Source organism: Onychostoma macrolepis, chromosome 19 (genome assembly GCF_012432095.1).
Source record: "Onychostoma macrolepis isolate SWU-2019 chromosome 19, ASM1243209v1, whole genome shotgun sequence".
NCBI classification, from domain to species: domain Eukaryota; kingdom Metazoa; phylum Chordata; class Actinopteri; order Cypriniformes; family Cyprinidae; genus Onychostoma; species Onychostoma macrolepis.
The window spans coordinates 31,091,338-31,115,400 of NC_081173.1; the positions used below are offsets into that span (position 1 = coordinate 31,091,338).

The 24,063-nt window shown below is 34.4% G+C and overlaps 2 protein-coding genes across 4 annotated transcripts; both read right to left on the reverse strand.

Annotated features, from left to right (window-relative positions):
- Positions 1-10,247: 10,247 nt before the first annotated feature.
- Positions 10,248-17,522, reverse strand: LOC131526344 (uncharacterized). 3 transcript variants are annotated; one of them, XM_058754604.1, is made up of 7 exons: positions 17,454-17,522; positions 14,581-14,650; positions 14,271-14,340; positions 13,896-13,942; positions 11,405-11,790; positions 10,766-10,897; positions 10,248-10,651 (listed from the first exon to the last, which is right to left on the reverse strand). In XM_058754604.1, exons 3-7 carry the CDS (start codon positions 14,279-14,281, stop codon positions 10,481-10,483), a joined length of 747 nt encoding a protein of 248 aa, XP_058610587.1. In that variant the 5' UTR covers positions 14,282-14,340; positions 14,581-14,650; positions 17,454-17,522; the 3' UTR covers positions 10,248-10,480. The 3 variants fall into 3 exon arrangements, with proteins under 3 accessions (XP_058610587.1, XP_058610590.1, XP_058610589.1); XM_058754607.1 differs by lacking the exon at positions 17,454-17,522 and adding an exon at positions 17,237-17,420; XM_058754606.1 differs by lacking the exon at positions 17,454-17,522 and adding an exon at positions 16,398-17,205.
- A 261-nt stretch (positions 17,523-17,783) lies between these two features.
- LOC131526343 (uncharacterized) lies at positions 17,784-21,012 on the reverse strand. The gene is made up of 5 exons (XM_058754603.1): positions 20,879-21,012; positions 20,028-20,151; positions 19,753-19,888; positions 19,429-19,596; positions 17,784-19,333 (listed from the first exon to the last, which is right to left on the reverse strand). The coding sequence occupies exons 2-5, from the start codon at positions 20,048-20,050 to the stop codon at positions 18,683-18,685; spliced, it is 978 nt and encodes a 325-aa protein (XP_058610586.1). The 5' UTR covers positions 20,051-20,151; positions 20,879-21,012; the 3' UTR covers positions 17,784-18,682.
- Between the last annotated feature and the right edge of the window lie 3,051 nt (positions 21,013-24,063).

The window sequence follows — 24,063 nt, forward strand, 5'->3', positions numbered from 1 at the left end:
TAACCAGCTTGCGCTACCATGCGCTAATGTTGACCGTGGATGTATCACAATGGCTCGTAGACACACAGTCGTTCAAGCTTTTCAGTTTGAAACAGAATCTGATCCGGATGGAGAAGCACCTGATGAAGAAGTTGCAACTCAGCGGCTACAGCAGGACGTCTCCGAATGTTTAAAAACATTGTTTATAGTTTAAAACATTGTGTCTGGATACGGTACTTTACTTGGTTTGTTTATGTATGCTGTTACAGTTATTATCATGTAGCTAATGCTAGCCATAGGCTTGGATGAAGGAACTAAAAGAATACTTCGGTGTTCATTTGTACATCCAAACACTGAGCAACTGCCATGCTTCGCTCGTTTGCAAGCCATGATGTCTCTCACGAGGAAAATAAAATATTGCGCTCGCCTCGCATGGTAGTAGCTCATTTTCTCATGGGCGGGCAAAGCAGAGAAAGAGGAGGTAACCTTTCCCCGTATGACGACATAAAGGGAAGATTCCAGATTGGGCATCTGAGCTTTCATTTTCTCAAAGGCGAAGCAGGAGACCCAGGGCTCGGTTTACACCTATCACCATCTCTAGCCACTGGGGGACCATAGGCAGGCTAGGGGAACTCATATTAATGTTAAAAACCTCATAAAGTGAAATGTTCATGCTATGGGACCTATAAATCACTCAGAGCTGTAAATCTGTGCAATAGGTACGAGAGCACTTTTAATGAGTAAAAGAGACTTTCTCTGTGATTAAGATTTTTTATTATTTATTAAAGACTATAATAACTAAAAATCTAAAATCAGTATGCCTAATATAGTACAGTGATTCCTGGTTCTTTTTAAAGGATTGAGCCATAAAACCAGTAATTTAATTTGTGCATATAGCCTATATATAAAAGTATAAATAAAAAGCTGCAGAGAAAATTAACAATTATTGCTTAAATATGCACTAAAGCACATTAATAATAATATTTGCTGTAGTTCAGATTTAATAACAGCTGTTTTAGTAAACAAAAACATTTAAAATAGGCCTGTATGCAAAAAAAAAAAAAATTATATATATATATATATATATATATATATATATATATATATATATATATATATATATATATATATATATATACAGTGGTTACGGAAAGTATTCAGACCCCTTAAATTTTTCACTCTTTGTTATATTGCAGCCATTTGCTAAGATCAAGTTTTTTGCAGATTTATTAAAACGAAAAACTGAAATATCACATGGTCCTAAGTATTCAGACCCTTTGCTCAGTATTTAGTAGAAGCACCCTTTTGATCTAATACAGCCATGAGTCTTTTGGGAAAGATGCAACAAGTTTTTCACACCTGGATTTGGGGATCCTCTGCCATTCCTCCTTGCAGATCCTCTCCAGTTCTGTCAGGTTGGATGGTAAACGTTGGTGGACAGCCATTTTTAGGTCTCTCCAGAGATGCTCAATTGGGTTTAAGTCAGGGCTCTGGCTGGGCCATTCAAGAACAGTCACGGAGTTGTTGTGAAGCCACTCCTTCGTTATTTTAGCTGTGTGCTTAGGGTCATTGTCTTGTTGGAAGGTAAACCTTCGCCCAGTCTGAGGTCCTGAGCACTCTGGAGAAGGTTTTCGTCCAGGATATCCCTGTACTTGGCCGCATTCATCTTTCCCTCGATTGCAACCAGTCGTCCTGTCCCTGCAGCGGAAAAACACCCCCACAACATGATGCTGGCACCATTTATTTCTCACCATCTTGGAGTCCTCCATGTGGGCTTTCATGTGTCTTGCACTGAGGAGAGGCTTCCGTCGGGCCACTCTGCCATAAAGCCCCGACTGGTGGAGGGCTGCAGTGATGGTTGACTTTCTACAACTTTCTCCCATCTCCGACTGCATCTCTGGAGCTCAGCCACAGTGATCTTTGGGTTCTTCTTTACCTCTCTCACCAAGGCTCTTCTCCCCGATAGCTCAGTTTGGCGGACGGCCAGCTCTAGGAAGGGTTCTGGTCGTCCCAAACGTCTTCCATTTAAGGATTATGGAGGCCACTGTGCTCTTAGGAACCTTAAGTGCAGCAGAAATGTTTTTGTAACCTTGGCCAGATCTGTGCCTTGCCACAATTCTGTCTCTGAGCTCTTCAGGCAGTTCCTTTGACCTCATGATTCTCATTTGCTCTGACATGCACTGTGAGCTGTAAGGTCTTATATAGACAGGTGTGTGGCTTTCCTAATCAAGTCCAATCAGTATAATCAAACACAGCTGGACTCAAATGAAGGTGTAGAACCATCTCAAGGATGATCAGAAGAAATGGACAGCACCTGAGTTAAATATATGAGTGTCACAGCAAAGGGTCTGAATACTTAGGACCATGTGATATCTCAGTTTTTCTTTTTTAATAAATCTGCAAAATGTCAACAATTCTGTGTTTTTCTGTCAATATGGGGTGCTGTGTGTACATTAATGAGGAAAAAAATGAACTTAAATGATTTTAGCAAATGGCTGCAATATAACAAAGAGTGAAAAATTTAGGGGGGTCTGAATAATTTCCGTACCCACTGTATATATATACAGAGCTGGGTAGATTACTTACAAATTATAATCCGTTACTGATTCCAGATTACATGACAAAAATTGTAGTCAGTAACGTAATCCGTTACATTACACATTTTAGGTAATATAATCAGATTACTTTTAGATTACTTTTGATTTAACTCATTTATCACATTGATTTAAATAGCAGTATCTTGTACCATAATGATGGAAAAAATGCAAAGAGTAAGAAAACTTGTTCCATTCATTGTAATTTACAACATGAAGTGCATTAAACATTATATTACATCAAGGTTTCCCAAACTAGGGTTCGTAAAGGAACTGCAGGGGTGTTGTGAGTTTAATGAAAAGCTGACAATTAATTAAATCATAAAAAAATTAAATGAAAATAAGTAATTTTAAAACAAACTCCCTTTCTTTCTTTTTTTTCTTTCTTTTTTATTTTTTATTATTATTATTATTTGAACTCCCTTTCGAGGAAAGTCTCTTCATTTGGTGGCCATATTTAATTTGCAACGCCTCCGGGCAGCTCGTACAAGACCTATCTTAATGAATGGGGGAATCCTGAAATCTCAAAAACTTCTCACTGAACTCAAAATGTCAAATCAGCAACAAAAATCTGAAATTAATTGCCTCATGAATGTTGTTTCTTATGCTCAAATAGCGTTCAAAAAGCTTATTTTTCAGGCTAGACCAGCCAATGCGCATGTGGAGTCATAACGTGCTTGGTTTCTCCCATTCATAAGTACAGAACCGTCTTTGCATTTCTAGTCTTTGTTTTAAATAAAACACTTACTAAAAAAAGATGAAATATTTTTATTTACCTGCATGCAATGTGATCATTAATCAACATCAAAGAAACCGTGAGCATGCAAATGTATTTAATTATTGAAATATTTGTTTTAAAATCTAAGGGGTACTTGAAGCAAATATATTTGGTGAATAAGGTTTAGATGACAAAGTTTTGTAATGCCTGCATTACATGTAACTAAGACATAACGTGAATATGTGCATTTTAATTAGTTATAATTAATAATACATGGTTAAAAAACCTACAGAGTAATAAGTCAAATAAAAATGAATGTGTTCATCAGTAGTTGATGCAATGTTGAAACCCTTCTGAAACCTGAAATGATTTTTGTAAATCCAGTGTTCAAATGCAATCGCCACCCGACTTATGACTGATCTTTGTGTGAATGTCCACAAAACTGGACAATATATACATATATAATATGTCTATAATCGGTAGGCTATTTTAGAAACGAATATTTAAAAGATGAAAAATAGAAATTAGGGAGAATCAATGATTTATGAATAATTTATTGCTATTGTGTGAATAATATGTAATCATGTTATCCATAAAAAAGTAACTGTAGTCTGATTACGAGTATTTTAAAATGTAACTTACTCTGATTACAAGTACTTAATTTTTGGAATCTGATTACGTAATCCAGATTACATGTAATCAGTTACTACCCAGCTTTGTGTATATATATATTGTTTCAGCAAGGTTTTTATTCCCATTATCCACACATAAAACCCCAGTTCATGCTGATGGACTATTTATTATTGTCTTATTTGTCACCGCAGTTGTTCTTTAAAATAAAACCATTTGTGGGTTTGTCCTATGTCTTAATGAACTACAGTGAATTATCATCATATCCTAAGTTTTTATCCACCGATCCTAAAATAAAGAATATTGGCTACATATAAATATACATTATACAAAACAGCTAAATCTCAAACAGTGGATGATTTTTATCAACATCGCCCAGCTAAAACTGCTCAATGTTTAAGTATGTCTGCTTCGTTTACAGTGAAAAGTGCAATAATATCTGACTTCATTTAAAGTGCAACCCACCTGTTGAGATTGAGGACCACTTACGTTCATCACACAGAAACATAATTAATATTTGTAGCATAGGTAGGACTATATCATGGCCACGAATTAAGAATTTGTTACCCAGACTGAATTCGTGAGCCGCTCATATTACACAGCTCTGTTCTGCCCGAAGTACTCGGAGATGTGTTTGATACCAAGCGTTTGATAGGAACTTAATCTAACTAATTCGTCATAGGTTTTTAAAAAAACACATTTGTTAATTGATTCTAACTAAAATCGCTGTTGTTAGCACTTAATATGTCTGTAGTACAGACAAACAGTGTAGATCATTCATAAAAACGTATATAAAAGAATGCTCATGCGCAAACGTCTACACCAATAAGCTCTGCTGTATTATAAACCAATGAAATTGAAGATGGGCGGAGCGACACGTGTCACCCCACCTTAATGTGTCGCTACTCGGTTCAAGTCGGTCAAATTTTCTAACCGGCATGCACTGCTTCAAGTCATCCACCGATCGGTTTTTACAGCGCTGCATGAAGTCGAACACACCTTCTAAAAGCTCTCAACTCTGGGAATTATGGGTTCAATCTTCAAGCAGCACTCAGCGTGATTTCAAAAGCAACACATTTCAGCGTCAGATCGCCTTTTATTTAACACAAACTAACAAAATTAATACTCTGCTACTCAAGTAGAGATGTTTAATTTGTTACAGGTATGTCTGTACCGTGAAATGTTAAAAAAACTCACTTTTCAATGACGTAGGAGTCGCATTTACAGGGGAATATCCAATTTGTCCGCTTTACACGGCAGGCGCAAGTGTACGGATCTGATTCATATCTGATTTATTTCCATATATGAATGAGGCCTTACACGGTCGTGGACCATATCTGATCTGTGCCACATGTGAGGAAATAATTGGAATTGGGTCACTTGAACCATGCAGTGTAAATGTGTCCAAAGTGTTATAGGAATAAAACTAATGAGATTCAATACAATTAAAGAGTGAAACAAATATCTGAATAAGAATAATAATAATTAGAAATTAACAAACAACCGATTGGCATTTCAGCCTTAAATCTGAGATCACAATAAAATGGAGTCAGATTAGAGTTTAACTTAAATTGAAGAACTTTGAACACCTTCCTTGGACCAATCGTGTGGACTTTACAAAACCCAAGATACATTGCCATTACCCGTTTACTCACCTGGACTCTATGCCTTGCTTACTTTCACCTGCCCTTGTTCAATAACCCTGCTGTTGTTTTCACTTACCTCTGTGCCCCTTGTATATCTGCTGACACAAGCATTTGTGGTTAAAAAGTGTATATACGTTTTTATTTATTTATTCAATTTATTTTTATTTTTTGAAAAGCTGCATTGAAACTGCAATTTGGACCTTCAACCTGTTGATCCCTTGATTAGTAAATACAAACTAACAATGAAAAAATACTATAAAGCATTCAATAATCTTAGTCAATGTTCATTTCAACACTTACTAATACAATGTTAAAATCATCAGTTAATGTTATTTAATGGATCTAACATGAGTTAACAATGAACAGTTGTATTTTTTTAATTAACATTAACAAAAAGATTAATACTGTAATTAATGCATGGGAACTGTAATTAATGCATTTTTTATTATTATTATTTACTGTTTGAAGGGAATATTTTTTACTTGTCTTTTTTTCTCAGTACTCTTTGTATAATATCTTTCTTCTTCGCAGTCATTTTGAAACATTCGTTCTCAGTAAAAAGCTTTGTCTGAACATCAGCAAGCTGAGTTTCTTAGTTAAAAACAGATGTATTGTTCCTGTGTTGGTAGACATAATGTATTGTGTTCCTATCAATAGGCTACTGTTGTAACTGTAGGTAACAATATTAATTTTCTGTATGTTTTACAATGAATGTAAACTGCATCATGTTTTACAGTTAAACTGGGCACAGTTTAAGTTTATTACAGCAAAACAAATTACATTGTGAGGTAACATCAGTTAACATCTCTTCATTCCAAGCGGTGAGTTAAAAAAAGATCTGCACGCAGTTTAACTACATTATTGTACTTGTAGATTTAGACAGTAGAAAAGAAAAATACAGAAATAGACACTGATCTACACAAACCATTTTTTGAAACATTCATTTATGGGCTCTACAAACTCACAAATACACAGAATCCCCACTAGCAGCAACATATTGAGGTAACACTTTAGAATACTGTTCCATCATTAATGAATAACTACACAAGAACACATGAGTAATGCAATATTAAATGCATTCTAGTAGCTACTAGTAACTAACAAGCAACTCTGATTAATGAATTAGTAAGTAATAGTGTTTAGTCGAATGTGGTAGTTCACTATTAGCTAATCAGTAACTATTATTTTTTTCATACCTCCCCAAGAACTACTAAGAACTACTGCATACAGGTTCATAATTAATATGAATAATACATAATGTATAATTCATTCTTAAGTAAAGGTCATGGTAACCCACTAGTAATTACTCAAGTATTACTAAATTCTTCAGAAGGAATTAGCAAATTATTAGGATCAGTATTCTAAAGTGAAGATCATGATGATTCTCTAGTAATGACTGAAATCATTGTAAGCTTTTGAAGTTTTTGTAAAGTATTGAATAGTAATTATTCAGGTGTTACTACATCCTTCTAAAGGAATTAGTCATTATTTGGATCAGTATTCTAAAGTGAAGATCGTGATAATTATCTAGTAATTACTGACATTATTGTAAGTTTTTGAGGTTTTTGTAAGGTTTTGGTTAGTAATTCATTATTCTAGATTTGGTAACACTTAAGTCATTACTAGTGGGTTACCGTGATCTTCACTTTAGAATACTGATCCAAATAATTAGTAGTTTCTTCAGAAGGATGTAGTAACACTTGAGTAATTACTATAAAAAAAACTTACATATATCTCAAAAGCTCACAATGACATCAGTCAATATTAGGAAGTTATGATGATTTTCACTTTAGAATACTGATCCAAATAATTAGTAGTTCATTCAGAAGGATTTGGTAATACTAGTGGGTTACCATGATCTTCATTTTAGAATTAATTATTCATTATGCATAATTCACATTAATTATGAACCTGTATAAAGTAGTTCTTAGGAGTTCTCAGGATATATGAAAAAAAAATAGTAGTTATTGGTTAGCTAATAGTGAACTACCAGCTTCAACTTAGCGCTATTACTTAATAAATCGTTAATCAGAGTTTCTTGTTAGTTAATAGTAGTTACTACAATGTTAATAGTGCATTAGCCATTTGTTCCTGTGTAATTATTCATTAACGACGGAACAATATTCTAAAGTGTTACCCATATTGACTGGCAATTCTTTGCAAGGACAACAACAGTATTTCTTTGCTTTTCTTTTTTTATGTAGCTGCATTAATGTGGTTTTTAGAATATGTTGTTACTTTAAAAATACAGATGACACTTCATTGCACTTGAGATAATATGAGATAACTGTGAAAAATCTCAATCTGATTACGGCACATGCATACCACTGAAATGTCCTAAAATGTCCAAGATGAATACAACATCTTTTAGTTTTTGGTGTAATTTATAAAATGCATAAAACTTGGTCTTATGAAATTTACTATTTTAAATTCCAATTAACTGGTCCACTGACCTATCCTTCCTTTTCTCCTGACTCTCTTTCTTCCTTAATAAATTCTGAAATACACTGTTTATTGTTATAGTGACTGGATCAGTTTGATATAATAAAAAATATACATTATATTAATATTATGTGCTACATGTCTAGGGATTGTTTTATGACAGGCAAATTCAGTTTGCCAATGGCAATGCACTGTTGGTTAATGAGACCACCTCAAGGCTGTGGAATTCACATAAAAAATGTTAAAAACTTGATTCAGAATATAAAATACCAGGTCGACATATATCACATTTACAATATACATAATTGTATTTAATTTACCCAAGTTCAGTATGACATGCCTCTTTTTTATCACCACATGCACTTTTGTGAAATGAAAGAATAAAGAATAAAGCTGATTAGGTTTAAATGTCCCACTTTAACAGCATTCACAGGCAAGGAGCACAAAGTTGAGGAGGAATGTCAGAGAATGTCATTACTTGTTGAATAATGTGGATATGCTGTATGTAACCTTTTCAGTTACCAGGAAATCTACACCACTCGATGAAGCCACTCTGATCAAATCTCTTCAGCTAATTGAGGAAGTATATACTGTTTTTCATTAATAAAGTTTAGCAGATGCTGAGAAATATTTTCTAATTAAATGTTGTTTACAAGACGTATGAATGCATTTTGAAAGAGCACACTGTAAAACCCAACAAGTTAGGGTAACTCAAACCGTTTGAGTAAAGCAATTCCCCTTGGCTTAAATCATGTAAGTTTTAAAACTTGCAGTTAAGTAATTAAGTGATTAATTAAATGCTAATTGAGCATTAGTGATGAACACCTGCTGTTAACAAACAGAATCACTGAAGAAAAGAGAAACACAAGAACAACAACTGACTTCAGCCATAGCCTTAGATGAAATCAACTGAAATAAAATACATTAAATCTCTCAAAACCTGATTAAACAACCCCACAAACAGCATCACCAGCTCCACTTATTAATAACCAGACTGACTTTATTTCTGTCAGACATCTACAGAAGATCTTATTGAGAATTAACTAAAGTTTAGATGTTGATTTATTGTTTCATTTGAAGTAACCATGTTAGAGATCAGTGTCTGCTTTAGTTGGGCTCTTGACCCTTGACTTCTGTGTTAGTTGTTGTTTTTTTTCCTCTGGCTGTTGTAACCATGTGTTCCTGAAGCATGTTTGTTACAAGAAAAGAGAAAATGGTCAGTAGTTGGTTGTTATATATTAATAATAACAATCATCTGTTGGTAAACTTATCTCACTGAGAGTGAACATAGACTCATTGTGTGTCTAATCTCTGGTTAAATTAATTTATTGATTATAGTAAAAGTGCTTCTAAGAGCCACTGGTTCTGTCAGGTAAGAGAAAGGATTTTCTAAGCAGTTTGTCCACAAAACTTTTTAATCTATGAACGTGACTAGACTCACACAGACATCAATCAGCTTGTGAACCTCAACAATGGTGACCATTAAAAAATAAATTTAAAAAAATCATGCAGCAATGCATGCTGGGAGCCATGGATGAGTTGTGTACTATGCTAGTACCCAGCATGCATTGCAGAATTATTATTATTATTTTATAATGGTCACCATTGTTGAGGTTCACAAGTTGATTCTTGATGTCTCTGTGAGTCTCGTTGCTTCCATAGATTAAAACTTTTTGTGGACAAACTACTTAGAAAGTCCTTTATATTAACTGACTAGCACAGAACCAGTGGCTCTTAGAATCACTTTTACTATAATTAATACAACATCCATTTAACCAGAGATTAGACACACAATGAGATCAGTTCACTAACAGATGATTATCATTATAAATATATAACAACCAACTACTGATAATTTCTTCTGGGCTTTTGAGTTGTAAAATATGTTCGAGAAACACATGATTACAACAACCAGAGAAAAGAAAAAAAAACTACTAACACAGAAGTCAAGAGCCCAACTAAAGCAGACACTAATCTCTAACATGGTTACTTCAATTGAAACAATAAATCAACATCTAAACCTTAGTTAATTCTCAATAAGATCTTCTGTAGATGTCTGACAGAAATAAAGTCGGTCTTGTTATTAATAAGTGGAGTTGGTGATGCTGTTTGTGGGGTTGTTTAATCAGATCTTGAGATTTAATGTATTTTATTTCAGTTGATTTCATCTAAGCATGTGTCTAAAGTCAGTTGTTGTTCTTGTGTTTCTCTTTCTGTCAGTGATTGTGTTTGTTAACAGCAGGTGTTCATCACTAATGCTCAATTAGCACTTAATTAATCACTTAATTACCTAACTGCAATGTATATCCTATTTTAGTGAACTCAACTGAAATAAGTTCAGAGCACTCATAATTGTTTTTTTAAAAACTTAAATGTGTTAAGGCAATCGGTTGCCTCAAACGGTTTGAGTTAACCTAACTTGTTGGGTTTTACAGAGCAGAAGATCAAGACAGAACAGGATTCATGTAATTTTACACCATAAGCTCATGGTTTGATTGGCAAGAAGCCCTGTAATGACAATGACTGTACCAAACTTTTTCTCTGTTTTCCATCTTGCAACAGCATATTGATGAACTTTCCTGAAATCTTTGTTTTGTGCTTGAAGTGAACTCCTCTGAAACCACTTGTTCTTGTTTATGAACCTGTTTTCCAAAAAAGGAGAGGTGGTTGAACTTAGCAAATATTATTATTATTATTATTATACCATTTGAATGTATGCCAATGAATGAATGTAAAATAACAATCTGTAATCTTACCTTACGGCTCTTTGTGATTTCATTCATAGTGTTCAGCAATTCAAGCTCCAGAGATTCTCTGTACTGCATGTGTAATATCTTCATTTCTTTGACATCATCACTTTCCATCATTTCAAGATATTCTTCCTCAGTCTGTGCAACAAACACAAAAACATGCATTAACGTTGAATATAATCAACATGATGTATAAATATACATTTTGCAAATCCCTAGATAATCACTATATCTAACCATCATAAGATATCTGGAATCTAGTATTCAGAAGGTTCAGTGTTATGGTTTAATCTTCTTAGTTACTTATATTTTATTGATTGGCTGAGTGGCGTTCCAATACAGTGCTGCGACTTTTCACTGATTGTGTCACTACACTTATCATTATTTTTATCTGTATGTGATTGTTTTATCAATCATTCACCTGATTCAAAACAGATTCGACTGATTCAAACATATGAATTAATGATTGATTGTTGTCTGGTATCAACAATCAGTCTTGCTTTGGCTTTGTTTGAAACTACTGTCGTTGGCAGAATAAAACAGGGAAAGTAATAGCCAACATTGTGTTTAAATTGTACACCACTCAATATAAACTTCTCGTATAGGAATAAAGAATAAATGTATAATGTATGTTTGCGACCTCACCGGCTCTTCAAAACACTCTCCAAGCTTGAAGGTCTCTATTCCAGGAAAAGCCATTTCACACTGGAACAGGTCCCTCAAATTCCTGGCTACGAGGTGCAGAAGCTCATCCTCACAAGCAAAGACCCTTCCATCTTCACCCAACAAAAGCACCAACTGCAGACCGGATGCATCACATGGGAAGTCATCAATGGCACCAATCACCTCCATTTCCATCCTTTCTGGCAGGTAATAATCTTTCCAGGCTTCAAGCTGTTCTTCATCCCCTTCGTACACTGTTTCTTCCAGCCCACAAACTCTCAGAGTACAACCTCTTGGTTTCACAAGAGGAATTGTAGAGTTGCAATGATGCTTTACGAAATTTGCTATTCCACAGAGGTCCACAGCATCTAAAGCACAATTTTATTATTAGTAGAAGTAGTAGTAGTAACTAATAGATTTGAATAGAAATAAAGAAATATAATATGCAGGCAGATACATTTATATAGTACACAATGGTATATTTATTTATTTGTGTACTTTTGTACACACACAGAATAATTACACTTACATAGTGTGACTCTACTGTCTGTATCAATTAATTTTGTATTATTTATTTATTTATTTTAAGTGTCCAGGAATAAGAGGTATGGATGCATCCTATTAGCCTTAATCTAATAAATGAAAAATTCACTTGAGCATTCCAGTAAACGAATGGATAGCGGGGAACTGGTGTGTCAGATGAAATGAAGTTAGTAAAACATCTCACGCTAGTTGGGTTGATTGTGATTCCTGAATTTGCCATGTCCCACAAAAAGACTCCATCTTCTTGCTCCATTGGTGATCCATTTTTTCATCCTTTCTGCATTTAATCAATGTCTTGTATCAGTGATCATGCAACTTCAGGAAGGGATTTTCTGAGCTTCTTCACCACTATATACCCAGTCGTGATATATAGTGGGGGCTGTCGTGGCCTAATGGTGAGAGAGTCGGACTTGTAATCCAAAGGTCCAGGGTTTGAGTCTCAGGTCCGGCAGGGATTGTAGGTGGGGGGAGTGAATAACCAGCGCTCTCTCCATCCTCAATACCACGACTGAGGTGAGACCCTTGAGCAAGGCACCGAACCCCCAACTGCTCTCCAGGTGCCACAAATTGGCTGGCCACTGCTCCGGGTATGTGTGTGTGTTCACTTCTGTGTTTGATAAATCTGGATGGGATAAATGCAGAGCACAAATTCTGAGTATGGGTCACACGTCACTTCACTTTTTTTATACACAATCTGAGCAATGTCAGAATGTGATGTCAGTGATCCTCAGAAATTGTGAAGATTTCAATTCTCAATCAGTTTTCTGCAGTCCATTAGTTGAAGAAGTGTTGAAGGACAGTGTCATTAAAATGGAGACCAGGAAACAGTATGATGATGATGATGATGGTGATGATGATGATGATGATGAAGAATCTGCCAGTGAATAAGTCCACAGATTCATCTGCAAGCTGTATTCATGACATAGTATTTTTAATTTTTCATCAGTATTTTCCTTACTGCAGGCATGAACGATGACAGATCCTATGCTTGCTCTTGACTAGAGATGTCCGATGTGAGATTCATTTGTTCTATGTATTGTTATATTAATAATTGACTGAACCAATTCACAAATCCCACTGAAGAGTACATTTGAGGGAATATGGAGGATGTGACTATAACATATTAAAACCAAATGTGGTACATATTAAACACAACTGAGCCTTTGTAATCAGAAAAGAAGTATTATTTGCATATATAAGACAACTGAAACATGATGCTTTATGTGTTTTTGATGTCAGTCCTTAATATTAATTGTACTTCGGGTCACCTGTCTTCCATTGTCCCTGGAGCCATTTGATTCCACAAAAAGTTCCATGGTAGCTTTATGGAGATTTTTTGGAGAAACTCAGATTTATCCAAGTGATTATCCAGGTGGGATGCATCTTCTCGACTCTGCCCAAGATTGCTGCAATCTCAGGTTCTTCCAAATGAAAGAGGCATGTTTTGGAATCACTCGCACTTTACAGTAATACTCTGTAGAGATGTTGTGCAAATGTCACAGATCTTGATACTGGTCAAGATCTGCTTTCAGTATTTGCACATGTGATCTAAACAGTCCCATTACGACAAAATGGGAGTCTCCAAAACATGACAACATTGTACTCGATCAGCGGACCATTCTTTCTTTAACGCAGTTTGTCTGTCAGTGAACAGCAGACAATCCATTACAGCTTCAAACATTGACGCTTGCAATCACAGTCATGCTTTTGGTACAAGCAGCCATCTTAAAAGCTTTAATGTAATTTCATTTTCTTCCTTAGACTAGATTAATTTAATTGGCTAATTTTCTTTCCTTAGACTGTGTTTGGTGACTTAATGAGAATTCAGCTCAGATGTTCAAAGACAAATTATGCTGGTAAAACAGAGGGCATGTAACAGCATAACCAAGCTGATTCTTTGTCAAAACATTTTTAACTTGTCCTTTCTTACCTTCTTTAATGAATGACAGAAATTCCTCCTTGATTTTTTCTGGGGATCTAAAGAGTGGATTGACATTTTTAACAGTCATATTTGAATATAATATTACTATGATGTTCAGAAGTATACAATGTTGTTTTATTTGTTTTCTTTTATTATCTTTATTAAATTTGGTTTACAGAGTATAATTGCCACAGGTTGTGGCCATATGTGAAAATACAGTTTTACTAGAAGGAATAAAAAGAGGGCAACATATAAGATGTAAATTAAGCACACTGACATTTATTTTGGAAGTCATGCATCCATTCTTTTGTTTATTATGTACTAATTCCCTTGTTTCCACCCTGTCCTTCAGAATGAACACTGATGGCACAATTCTATACTTACTTAGTTGTCATGGTTCAGATTGTGTTTTCAAGACTGCAGAATTCTTAACGTTGTACTATATGGTCTTGTCCTAGAGTACAATAATAATTGTAAATGTAAAAATTGTCAGCAACACATTCTGATACAATCGATTAATCTAATTCTGTGCCTATTGCCGTATGTTTCCATTGTTCTTCCTTCATTTTCCAACTATATATTCAATATGTTTATATAGCAACTATTCAGAATTACATATCCTACATCAAAATAAATCCCTAGTATTGACTGGAGGGTAAATTATTTGAAATACACATACAAACATACACATTACCTGTCAGAGAAGTTGAGAATGTGTACAGTGGATGTGCACAGTGAATGGGCACAGTGTACTGGACACAGTCCTGCAATAACAAAATACATTGTGGAAAAGGTGGAAAATATACTGTACTGTATATGCTTATTTTACATTAGTCATTTTGATAGTCCTTTTTTTGATGGACTGGCAACACATTCGTATAACAAAAAATCTCATTGTGAAGTTGTGTAGTGCAGTGTATCAGTATATGTAATATAAATGCAGTTACTGTACTTGTTCAAAACAGGTTTCCCAACATATGCATATACATTATATACATATTGGAAACTAAAATGAAAACTACAACTTCTTGAGTAACTTAATGTCCACCTCTGCTATTTCATCTAAGATCGTTCAAAACCGGTTCTGCTAGACAGACTGATCACAAGAAACAATGAGACAAGCTACTTGGAAAATGTAAGCTAAGCTAACAGTTACTCTTCTTTAAATGAAGCTTCACTACACTAAAGCTACAGCCCTGGGAAATATAGCAAGCTAAGCTACAGTAACATGGCAAAAGTAGTTTACTACATCCAAGCTATTTAAAAAAAAAAAAAAAAAAATTCTATTGAAACCAACATCATACCAAGTCAATGCTCTCTCAGTGATCAATAAAACTGTCAGTCAAGCAGATAGACAGGCATGTTCAGTTTAACTGTTTATTCAACAGCTGTTCCAAACCAATTTGGCAACATAATCAGTATCAAATACAGGCCGGATTGACCTCAAATTGTGACATAGGCAAAATAAATTTTTGCTGTCGGCCGGAAATCTCCTATTGGTTGTTGTTATTGTGGCTTTATTGTATACAGATACATTTATATAAATGGTAACACTTCACAATAAGGTTCAGTAGTTAACATTAGTTAACTAGTGTAGTTAACATGAACTAAGAATGAACAATACTTCTGCAGCGTTTATCTTAATGTTAATTTCAACATTTACTAACGCATTATTAAAATCAAAAGTTGTTTGTTAACATTTGTTAATGCACTGTGAACTAACATGAACTACCAATGAACGACTGTATTTTCATTAACATTAAAAAAGATGAATAAATACTGTAACAAATGTATTTTAATGAAATCGTATTGTATAGTGTTACCATATAGATGTTTAGGCCTACAGATAGGCTATGTTTATTTGCATCGTTGCATGTATCATTAGATATTAATATAAACATTTCACCAAAATCAAGTTCAAATACGAAGCTTTTGACCAGCGAAGGTTTTTTTTTTTTTTTTTTCCTGACTCGTGTCCCGTTTTCCCCAGTTTTCTGTCATTATGTGGGCGTTCAGTTTTTTTCTGTTATTTGGTCAAAGTATCATATTATGAAAGATTCAGCGCTTCACACGAGATATTTGGCTGACTTGACAACAAATGCGAGACTAAAACTAGAAACCCTTCTCCGCTCCTCAAAAACAAAAAACAAACAAACAAAAAAACATTAGCCTTTATCAGGCTAAATAGTGTTTTTTGAGAAAAGAAACCGCTGTACTTATTCAATCAACAGTTCTTAATTTACCTTCAGACTCCAAACAATCTGAGGTGCTCTAAACACGGGTTATGCGCAACAGATTTCCATATTCTGCTAACCAGGTCTCGTTAAATACGAAGCTTTTTTACTCAAGATGCCTTCAAAGTAGACAATAAAGTTAATCATAACCAATGTCCATCACATATGTGGATTGATATATAAAAGTTTTAAATTTTTATTCTTTTCAATAACATTTATATACAAAACTCGAATAAAACGTCAACAATAAAAACAGCTAGCTGATTTAACTGATTACCTTAAAAGTCCATTGATATCGCCATTTTTTAATACTGCTATTAATACGTTCTCCGACAAAGCGGAAGCGATGAGACCTTTTTTCCGGGTTTGTGAGGTGACGTTCGACATATACCCAACTGCACGCCGCAATTCATTGACGACTGAGGCGGGAGGAATAATGAGGTTTGACTGACAGCTTGATTAGCCAATGGCGTTACGAGCTTTAGTGTCTGTGGTGTCACTTACTGATCCAGGATCAGTGATCCGTAGCTGTTATATTTCTGATTTGAGCTCGAGTTTCAGAATGCTTTCTTTGGAAAATGTAACGTTAGCTTTTGTTGACGCTACCGCGCTACTTGATCAAAAAAAGAGCTTATACTGAAAAGCTATTTGATTCAGAAAGAAGTGACACGCTACTGAGAAATGTAGTTAAACTACGAGCATCACTACTTGTAGCGACGCTACCGCCCAACACTGCAATGAGAACACTGTTTTTTTCTTTTTCTTTCTCTTTCTTTTCTGTTTTTTTTTTCATTCAAATAGAAAGCTGCCTAAAATTTCAATTAATTTCTAACTTTTTAATTTTTTTTTATTAATTTCTGGTTTTAATACAGTAATAGCCTATAGACTACTTTTAAGTAAAGACACAGACAAAGATATATAACGTTTTTTTCAGGTATACCAAAATTATACATAAATACATAAATAAATAAAGTAACTGGTTGTGTTAAGACAAAAATAATACTTAATATGACTCTGAATCAACCTGTTGGTTACACCAACAACTTTTACATATGTTAGACCAGGAAGAAATATTGCTTAAACACACACACACACACACTATACACTTCTTCTTACATTTTAGATATCTGTAATCCCACCAAAGACTTTAATTTTCAATTGAATCCAACAAATAAGCAAATTGTCTTCTTAAAAGTAAAAATGCGTATGGCTGTGGTGTATTTTTTCAAAAAAAAATTTTTTTTTTTGTTAGGTCTTCTATAGAGTAGGCAAAGGAATAAAGATCTACTAAAAAATAAATAAAAACAATGAGAGAAATAAATAAATAACTTACACAACTTCTCTCACCAGACCAATTTTCGGTGGTTAGATGAATACTAAAATCTATGGGTAGTTACAAGTGGAAAAGTACCTCATAGGTGGGGCTGTTTTCATGAAGGTGGAGCTCCTGAAAGGTGAAGTGCGCATGTGTTGGTATTTTTCCATCCTGGAACACATACAAAATTATACTGAAATCACCTGTTGCTTAATTTGCCTATCTGAACAGTGCAGAAAGAAAATTTCCTGCACCTAAACAATGTGTAGCTATACTGCTTGGCTAAAAATATCTTACTCGAAATTCAACATTTTCCCACCAAAAGTCAATATGTTTGAAGACACCAAATGAAAACTGATGAAAACTGGATTTTATTTGATGGTTTAATAATATCAAATTTCAAGAATACTCTGAAATAAATAGCAAAACATATAGGAACCCATAGACTGAATAATTCAGCTTTTTAATAATAATTTTAATAATTGAGCTGTTTGTTTGTTTACGGTTTTATTTTTGTCTAGTCAAGTTTTTTCTTTTTTCATAAAGGAAAGACCAGGGGTAGATGTCATATGAGGAAGTGACAATAAGGCTTTGAGTCAAATCATGTGTTTTTCTTTAAATTGGCACAAATTGTTAGGCTTGTCACGTTATTGATTTATTTCACTGACAACATTTGTTGGCCTAAAATAATTTAGTGGCCGGTCCAGATGATCTTAAACCTTTTGACTCACAGGGACAGTGTCTCTTTTTCTCATCTTTTCAATAAAGGCATTTGTATAAATTAAACAGAATACTTGTTTTCAGTAACATTTTATTTTCACAATAACACAAAACATCTTAGATTATTATTAACCATTTCCAATTATATGGAAAAGACCATTTATGTTCAGTATTAGAGCTAAAATGAAAGGGAATGACATGCGGATGCACTTTAACCAGAAACTCAAGGTGTGGCTTGTACTGTAAAACATTTGCAAAACAAACTAAGAATCTATGGTGATCATGCGCTGTCATCAAGTGCACATTGTACACCATGTACCAAACCAGTTTGAACCGGTTTGAAATCTAATGAATATAAGGTTACACAATGTGTTCATCGTCACGGAATCAATAAAGTGACACTTATATACCAATGAAACTGAATCTCAACACAAAGTGCTAAAAAACATGATAAAGAATGACAAATTTGAGTGTTTTTCAATGAATTATTGTGAAAACCCTTTTTGCTCTAAATTGGACCTTTATTTTTAAGTGTTAAACCATAGATCATCTTTATTTAGATTGCTGAGAGAAGGTATGGAAGCAAGCTTGCCTAGTAAACGTTCTCTGGTACGGTGTTTTAACATATTCATTTTGTCAGTTGTATAATTCCTGATTTTTATATTCTCCAGCATGAACTGATCATTGAACAGGAGTTTGCTCAAGCACTCTGTCTCTGCACAGTTGCCATAAGGATAATGTTCTTGTTCTGTACCTTTTGGCAGACTGAAAAGACGTGTACAGTTCATACATGGTTGTCTTTCCTTGTAAATGTTGTCTTTCCAATCCCTGATGTATGCCTGGCATTGCATAGACTCATGAAACTGTAAACTGTCACCCTCTGTTTGATGTTCAAATGACATTACTGCATATGACACATACTCATGCCACGTATTTATACATGAGGAATATATCATAATACTTTTGGCGTTTTCTGTCCTACAACCCAGAGAAGCACCAAAATATTCTTGTGATGTGTTCAGACTATTGGAGCAAACGCAGATGACGGTGGATTCCAGTGTGTAGTAGCGCTGGTTTTTGTTTGCTGGTTTGTGCAGAGGATAAGGAAATTTCAGCTTTTTCATTAGACTGCAAAGCTCCTTCATGATGTTCTCTTTTGTGCCAAATGTAAGCTGCATCTAAAAACAGTCAAATGTAATTTTTTTGAGGCATTAATAAATATACAACAACATACAACTATTCAAATAAATGCATAACCTAGTATGATTCTTACTATGTCTAACAATATTGAGAAAGGTGTCCGTTTTGGTAAATGACTCTTGTAGTTCCTAAACGGTTCTGGAAATTCCTGTCTTACAATCTCAGTCTGTGCAGATAAAATGTCTTCAGGAGTGAGACGGTCCTTATGAATGATCGCTAAAAAGAAGATGCTATGGAGAATCTTAAAAAAAACAAAGGTTTAACAAAGTTTAACAGACTAAATTATTATTATTAAAATTATTATTATAGGCTTTGCAACACATCAGAGCGATTTCTATGAGGTAAATAGGCTATCTTTCATTAATTTGTATGTCTGTGTGTGTGTGTGTGTACATACCTCAGTAACATAAGTTCTAAGTTTATTTTGCTCTTTTTTAAATTCTTGCGTTACATGACAAATTAACTGCAACCCACAGGTTTTCAAGTTCTCCTTGTTAAGCTCTTTGATCTTCATCAACCCGGGTGGCATTTGTCTGGTTGAGGAAATTATTTAGTAAATGGACGGACACAGACTTTCTTATATGTAAATAAAATTAATGAGATTTGCATGCATGGATTTCGTTTTTAAAGCCTAATGAATAAAACACGGCTAGAAGAGGGGAAAGTACTTACCTTTTTTTCCCATCCACAGCCATCGTCGTTAACAAATGACTAATATGAGGAAGGAAGGATGTTTCGGAGGTTTTAGTTCAGTCACATTGTGCCATCTCCACCCTCCTTTGTTCGTGCACATTCACTGATACGAACCCGAGAAATAACAACTGTGAGAATAAAATCGTGACTTCTGTAGGCTACACACACACATTTAAAATGTAGCTATGGTGTGTTTAAACGAAAAACTATTCCGAGTTGCATGCTTTTTAAACGTTGCAGCTACTGTAATGTAGTGTTTCGTTTTAACACACCATAGCTACATTTTAAATTAGTTTAAGTAATCTGATGTTTAGACCTACCTGTGTATTTACTGTCAATATTTCAACACAGGGGAGAGCGGGGCACAACTTTTTGATTTTCAGTTTGTGTAAATCCATGGGGTTCAGAGTATAAATTTTTATCCACATTAATTTCACACTGGTTTAGTACAACTATGTCGCTTTGTTTCAGAATTACAGTGTAGCCTATTCGTTTTTCTTTATTTAGCTCAAAAGAATGGAAGTGGAATGTGACAACATGCCCCGTAGGTGGGGTACATTTTTAACATCTGAGGGGCACGTTGTAACATGATCATTTGACAGCTTAAAATGTTATTTGATGTAATAAAAAATAATAATAATAATAATAAAAATATATATATATATATATATATATATATATATATATATATATATCAGTGGCGAGCGGTGACTTTTTTAACCGGGTATGCTGAGTGCTAAGATTAAGGACCGCCCCCCATCGCTTTTAGGACACACTCAAAGAGGAAAACACCGTGGCAGGTGTCGATTTAAAAGTATGCACATTCCTACCTTAGGCTATTTGTAAATGAAATTCATCTCCAATCCTTCTTCTATCGTTTCAGGTTTATCCATAGTTATTCGAATGCTAGAAAACGGCTGATTTTCCAAGTAAAACCGCCAAATAACGTCTACACGTAGTTACGTTATGATACGTAATATTCAGAGCGTGGGGAGATGGGGATTTCCCCGGTCTACGTCTCTGCATCAACTGAATAAATCTTTTTTTTTTTTTTTTTTTTTCCATTAATTTTTTTATTCCCAGTGAATAGGAGTTAAAACTCCCACCGGATGACAATAATAGACCATGCAAAATACAAAAAAAAAAAAATTATATATATATATATATATATATATATATATATATATATACATATACATATACATATATATATATATATATATATATATATATATTAAATAATAATAATAATAATAATAATATCTTTAAAATATTGCCAAGTAACGTTGCAAACAACAATAAAATCACAGAAGGATTTTAACTGTGCGACACAAGTATACGGAAATGATGTTTGTTATTATTTCAAATTTTGTATACATTTTTATAAACTTTTTTATTTATTTACTACTTGGGTATGTTGACAATAACGCCATCAACATTGTCTATGACCAGATATGTTTTAGTGGACTTTCAAAATTTGCTTTGCTTGAGAAAGCATGAAAATATACAGTTATTTTTATTTTTTATATATGATTTCGTCGGGTTAGTTTTGCATCAAACACAATGTAATTTTCGGCAATCGAGATCTGGCAGCAAGAGCGCATTTTTCCACCTGGGCGAGCGCTTCGCGGACAGCTTATCTCGCGCATTAAATCAGCCGTCTACCAGCAAATCACTGAGAACGCGCTACAATCCTGACGAGTCATAGCCACAGAACGGAGGCGCCAAAGCTGCGGAGAATCCGCTTACCCGGAAGCTTCCGTCACTGTCTCACTGACGTAGGTTTACAGAAAATTACTATTTTTTTCAAATAAATAATTTTACATACTTATTCCCAATACTTTATTAAGCTTTAAGTCACATCTCAAATGACAAGAGATCAACTTATAATCATGTTTATATTCATTAGCCTGTGAACTCATTCTCTCAGACGGCCTGGGTATGCGGCGCATTCGCAGCTTATATGGACGGAACGCCACTGATATATATATATATATACACACACACAAGACAAACTGAAATATTTTGTCAATAAAATAAAGTTATTAACTTTTTTAATTAAAATAGGCCTAATGGCGTTTTTTTTTTTTTTTTTTTTTATAGGAATTAAAAATAATCTAATTTTGGAGTTTGACATTGCAATCATGTTTAGGACTGCCCTGATCGCAACACACAGCTATACAGTATAGTTCAAAACAGGGGCGGACTGGCCATCTGCCGGGCATTTTCCCGCTGGGCCGACGTACTTTTTGGGCCGGGCCGATACATCTTCTCATACCATATGTCTGATTGGCCCATAAAACTCTTAGCAGCCTATAGTTTTTTCTGCCTAAATAGTTGATGGTGCTGTGGTCTTTGCGGCTGTGTATTTGTAAAAAAAGTCGGCTTAGGATCCCCCCCTAAGTTCGTTACAGTACTTAAGTATGTTTTGGCAGTGTCTTTTACTTTTACTCCACTACATTTCCTAATTAAAATGTATACTTTTACTCCGATACATTTCCCAGAAGCATATTCGTTACTTACTACAAAATAGTCAGAAGAGAGAAGAACACGGACTGCAGGAAAGCAGGTTTGATGAATCGGTCTAGCATTTGCAAGTTAGAACACCTTTGCTCATGTGCAAACAAGTGCGCGCACAACAGATGATTCATTTTCCACTCAAGTCGAGTCTGTGCTATATACAGTATATCTTCTGCAATAATATGGTAAGTGTTGTTGTAATGATGTGCGATCTGACATTATCAAGTAGGCTATATCACCAAATCACACACAGAGTGCACACACGTTGATTTATTAGTCTGTTAAAACTCAAAATTCCAGGCATTCCAAATTGTAGACGGCAAAAATGCTTCTGTATGCTTTTTATATTTATATAATTTAATATAGTTAACTTCTATATCTATATCACACAAAGAGTACTGTTTTTCTGCAGATATCAGCATGAACACATTTAATAATCATTTCATACGAGTTCAGTAAAGCAATAAGTAACTTTTTCTAGACTTATTGCTTGTTTTTGCTAAATTTTGCCAACGAAAATAGTTCCAAACAAAGATCACAGCACTGTTTTGCATCTCTGAGCAATGGACTGTGTTTACTTATTGAACGAATCAGCTTTTTTAAGGAATTGGTTGAATAAATGATTCTGGGATTCACTCATTAACACAGTCACATGCTCTGTTCCTGAGTGAATCAGTCATTTGAATGAATCGGTTGAATCTAATTGACTCACTCATTAACGGTCACTTGCTGTCACCAAAGTCTTTGCTGTCACCTACTGGCGGTTTTAATTTCACATTTCGACTATTTTTTTTCATGTTTTAAATTATTTCAAATATCAGTATTCAACGTTTTATGTTAAAAACACAACATTAGGCCTATTTATGCATCTGTAACTGCAGTTTAAATGCATCCGTCCCCTCTGAGATACATTAAACTGTGTAAATACATCTAAATGCTATTTCAGATGCAGATTCCAGAAATGTTTTCTTATGTTGGAATAAAAGACACTAAGTACCGGATGAAGTGCTTCTTATTCTTACCCAAAAATACAAAATGGAGTTAAAACTGAACACTATCTTGCTACTCAAGCTGTATGAATATTTTTTTATATATATATTTAATTCCTTCTTTTCTTTTACTTTCAATACTTAAGTACGTTTTAAAAAAGATTTAAAAAAATACTTTTCGTACTTAAGTACAATAAATATCATATACTTTCAGACTTTTACTCAAGTAATATTCTAAACGAAGACTTCAACTTATATCTTACCAAAAAATTACTTTGGTATTTGTACTTTTACTTGAGTATGGCTTTCGGGTACTTTATACACCACTGCCAGTGGTGGAAAGAGTACTGAAAAAATATACTCAAGTAAAAGTACCATTACCTTCCAAAACACGTAGTGTGAGTAGAGTAAAAGTACTTGTCCAAAACACTACTTGAGTAAGAGTAAAAGAGTAGCCTATTTAAAAGTACTCATGTGTATTGAGTAGTGAGTACTGAGCTGTGGAT

Coding starts and splice junctions, on each gene's coding strand:
- LOC131526344 (XM_058754604.1), bottom strand. Junction 10,898..11,404: donor GAGAGTGTTTTGAAGAGCCG/GTGAGGTCGCAA, acceptor TTTGTTGCACAG/ACTGAGGAAGAATATCTTGA. Junction 10,652..10,765: donor AAATCACAAAGAGCCGTAAG/GTAAGATTACAG, acceptor TTTGGAAAACAG/GTTCATAAACAAGAACAAGT.
- LOC131526343 (XM_058754603.1), bottom strand. CDS start 20,050: ATGGCTGTGGATGGGAAAAAAAG. Junction 19,889..20,027: donor GCTGTGGATGGGAAAAAAAG/GTAAGTACTTTC, acceptor TTCCTCAACCAG/ACAAATGCCACCCGGGTTGA. Junction 19,334..19,428: donor TCTCAATATTGTTAGACATA/GTAAGAATCATA, acceptor GACTGTTTTTAG/ATGCAGCTTACATTTGGCAC.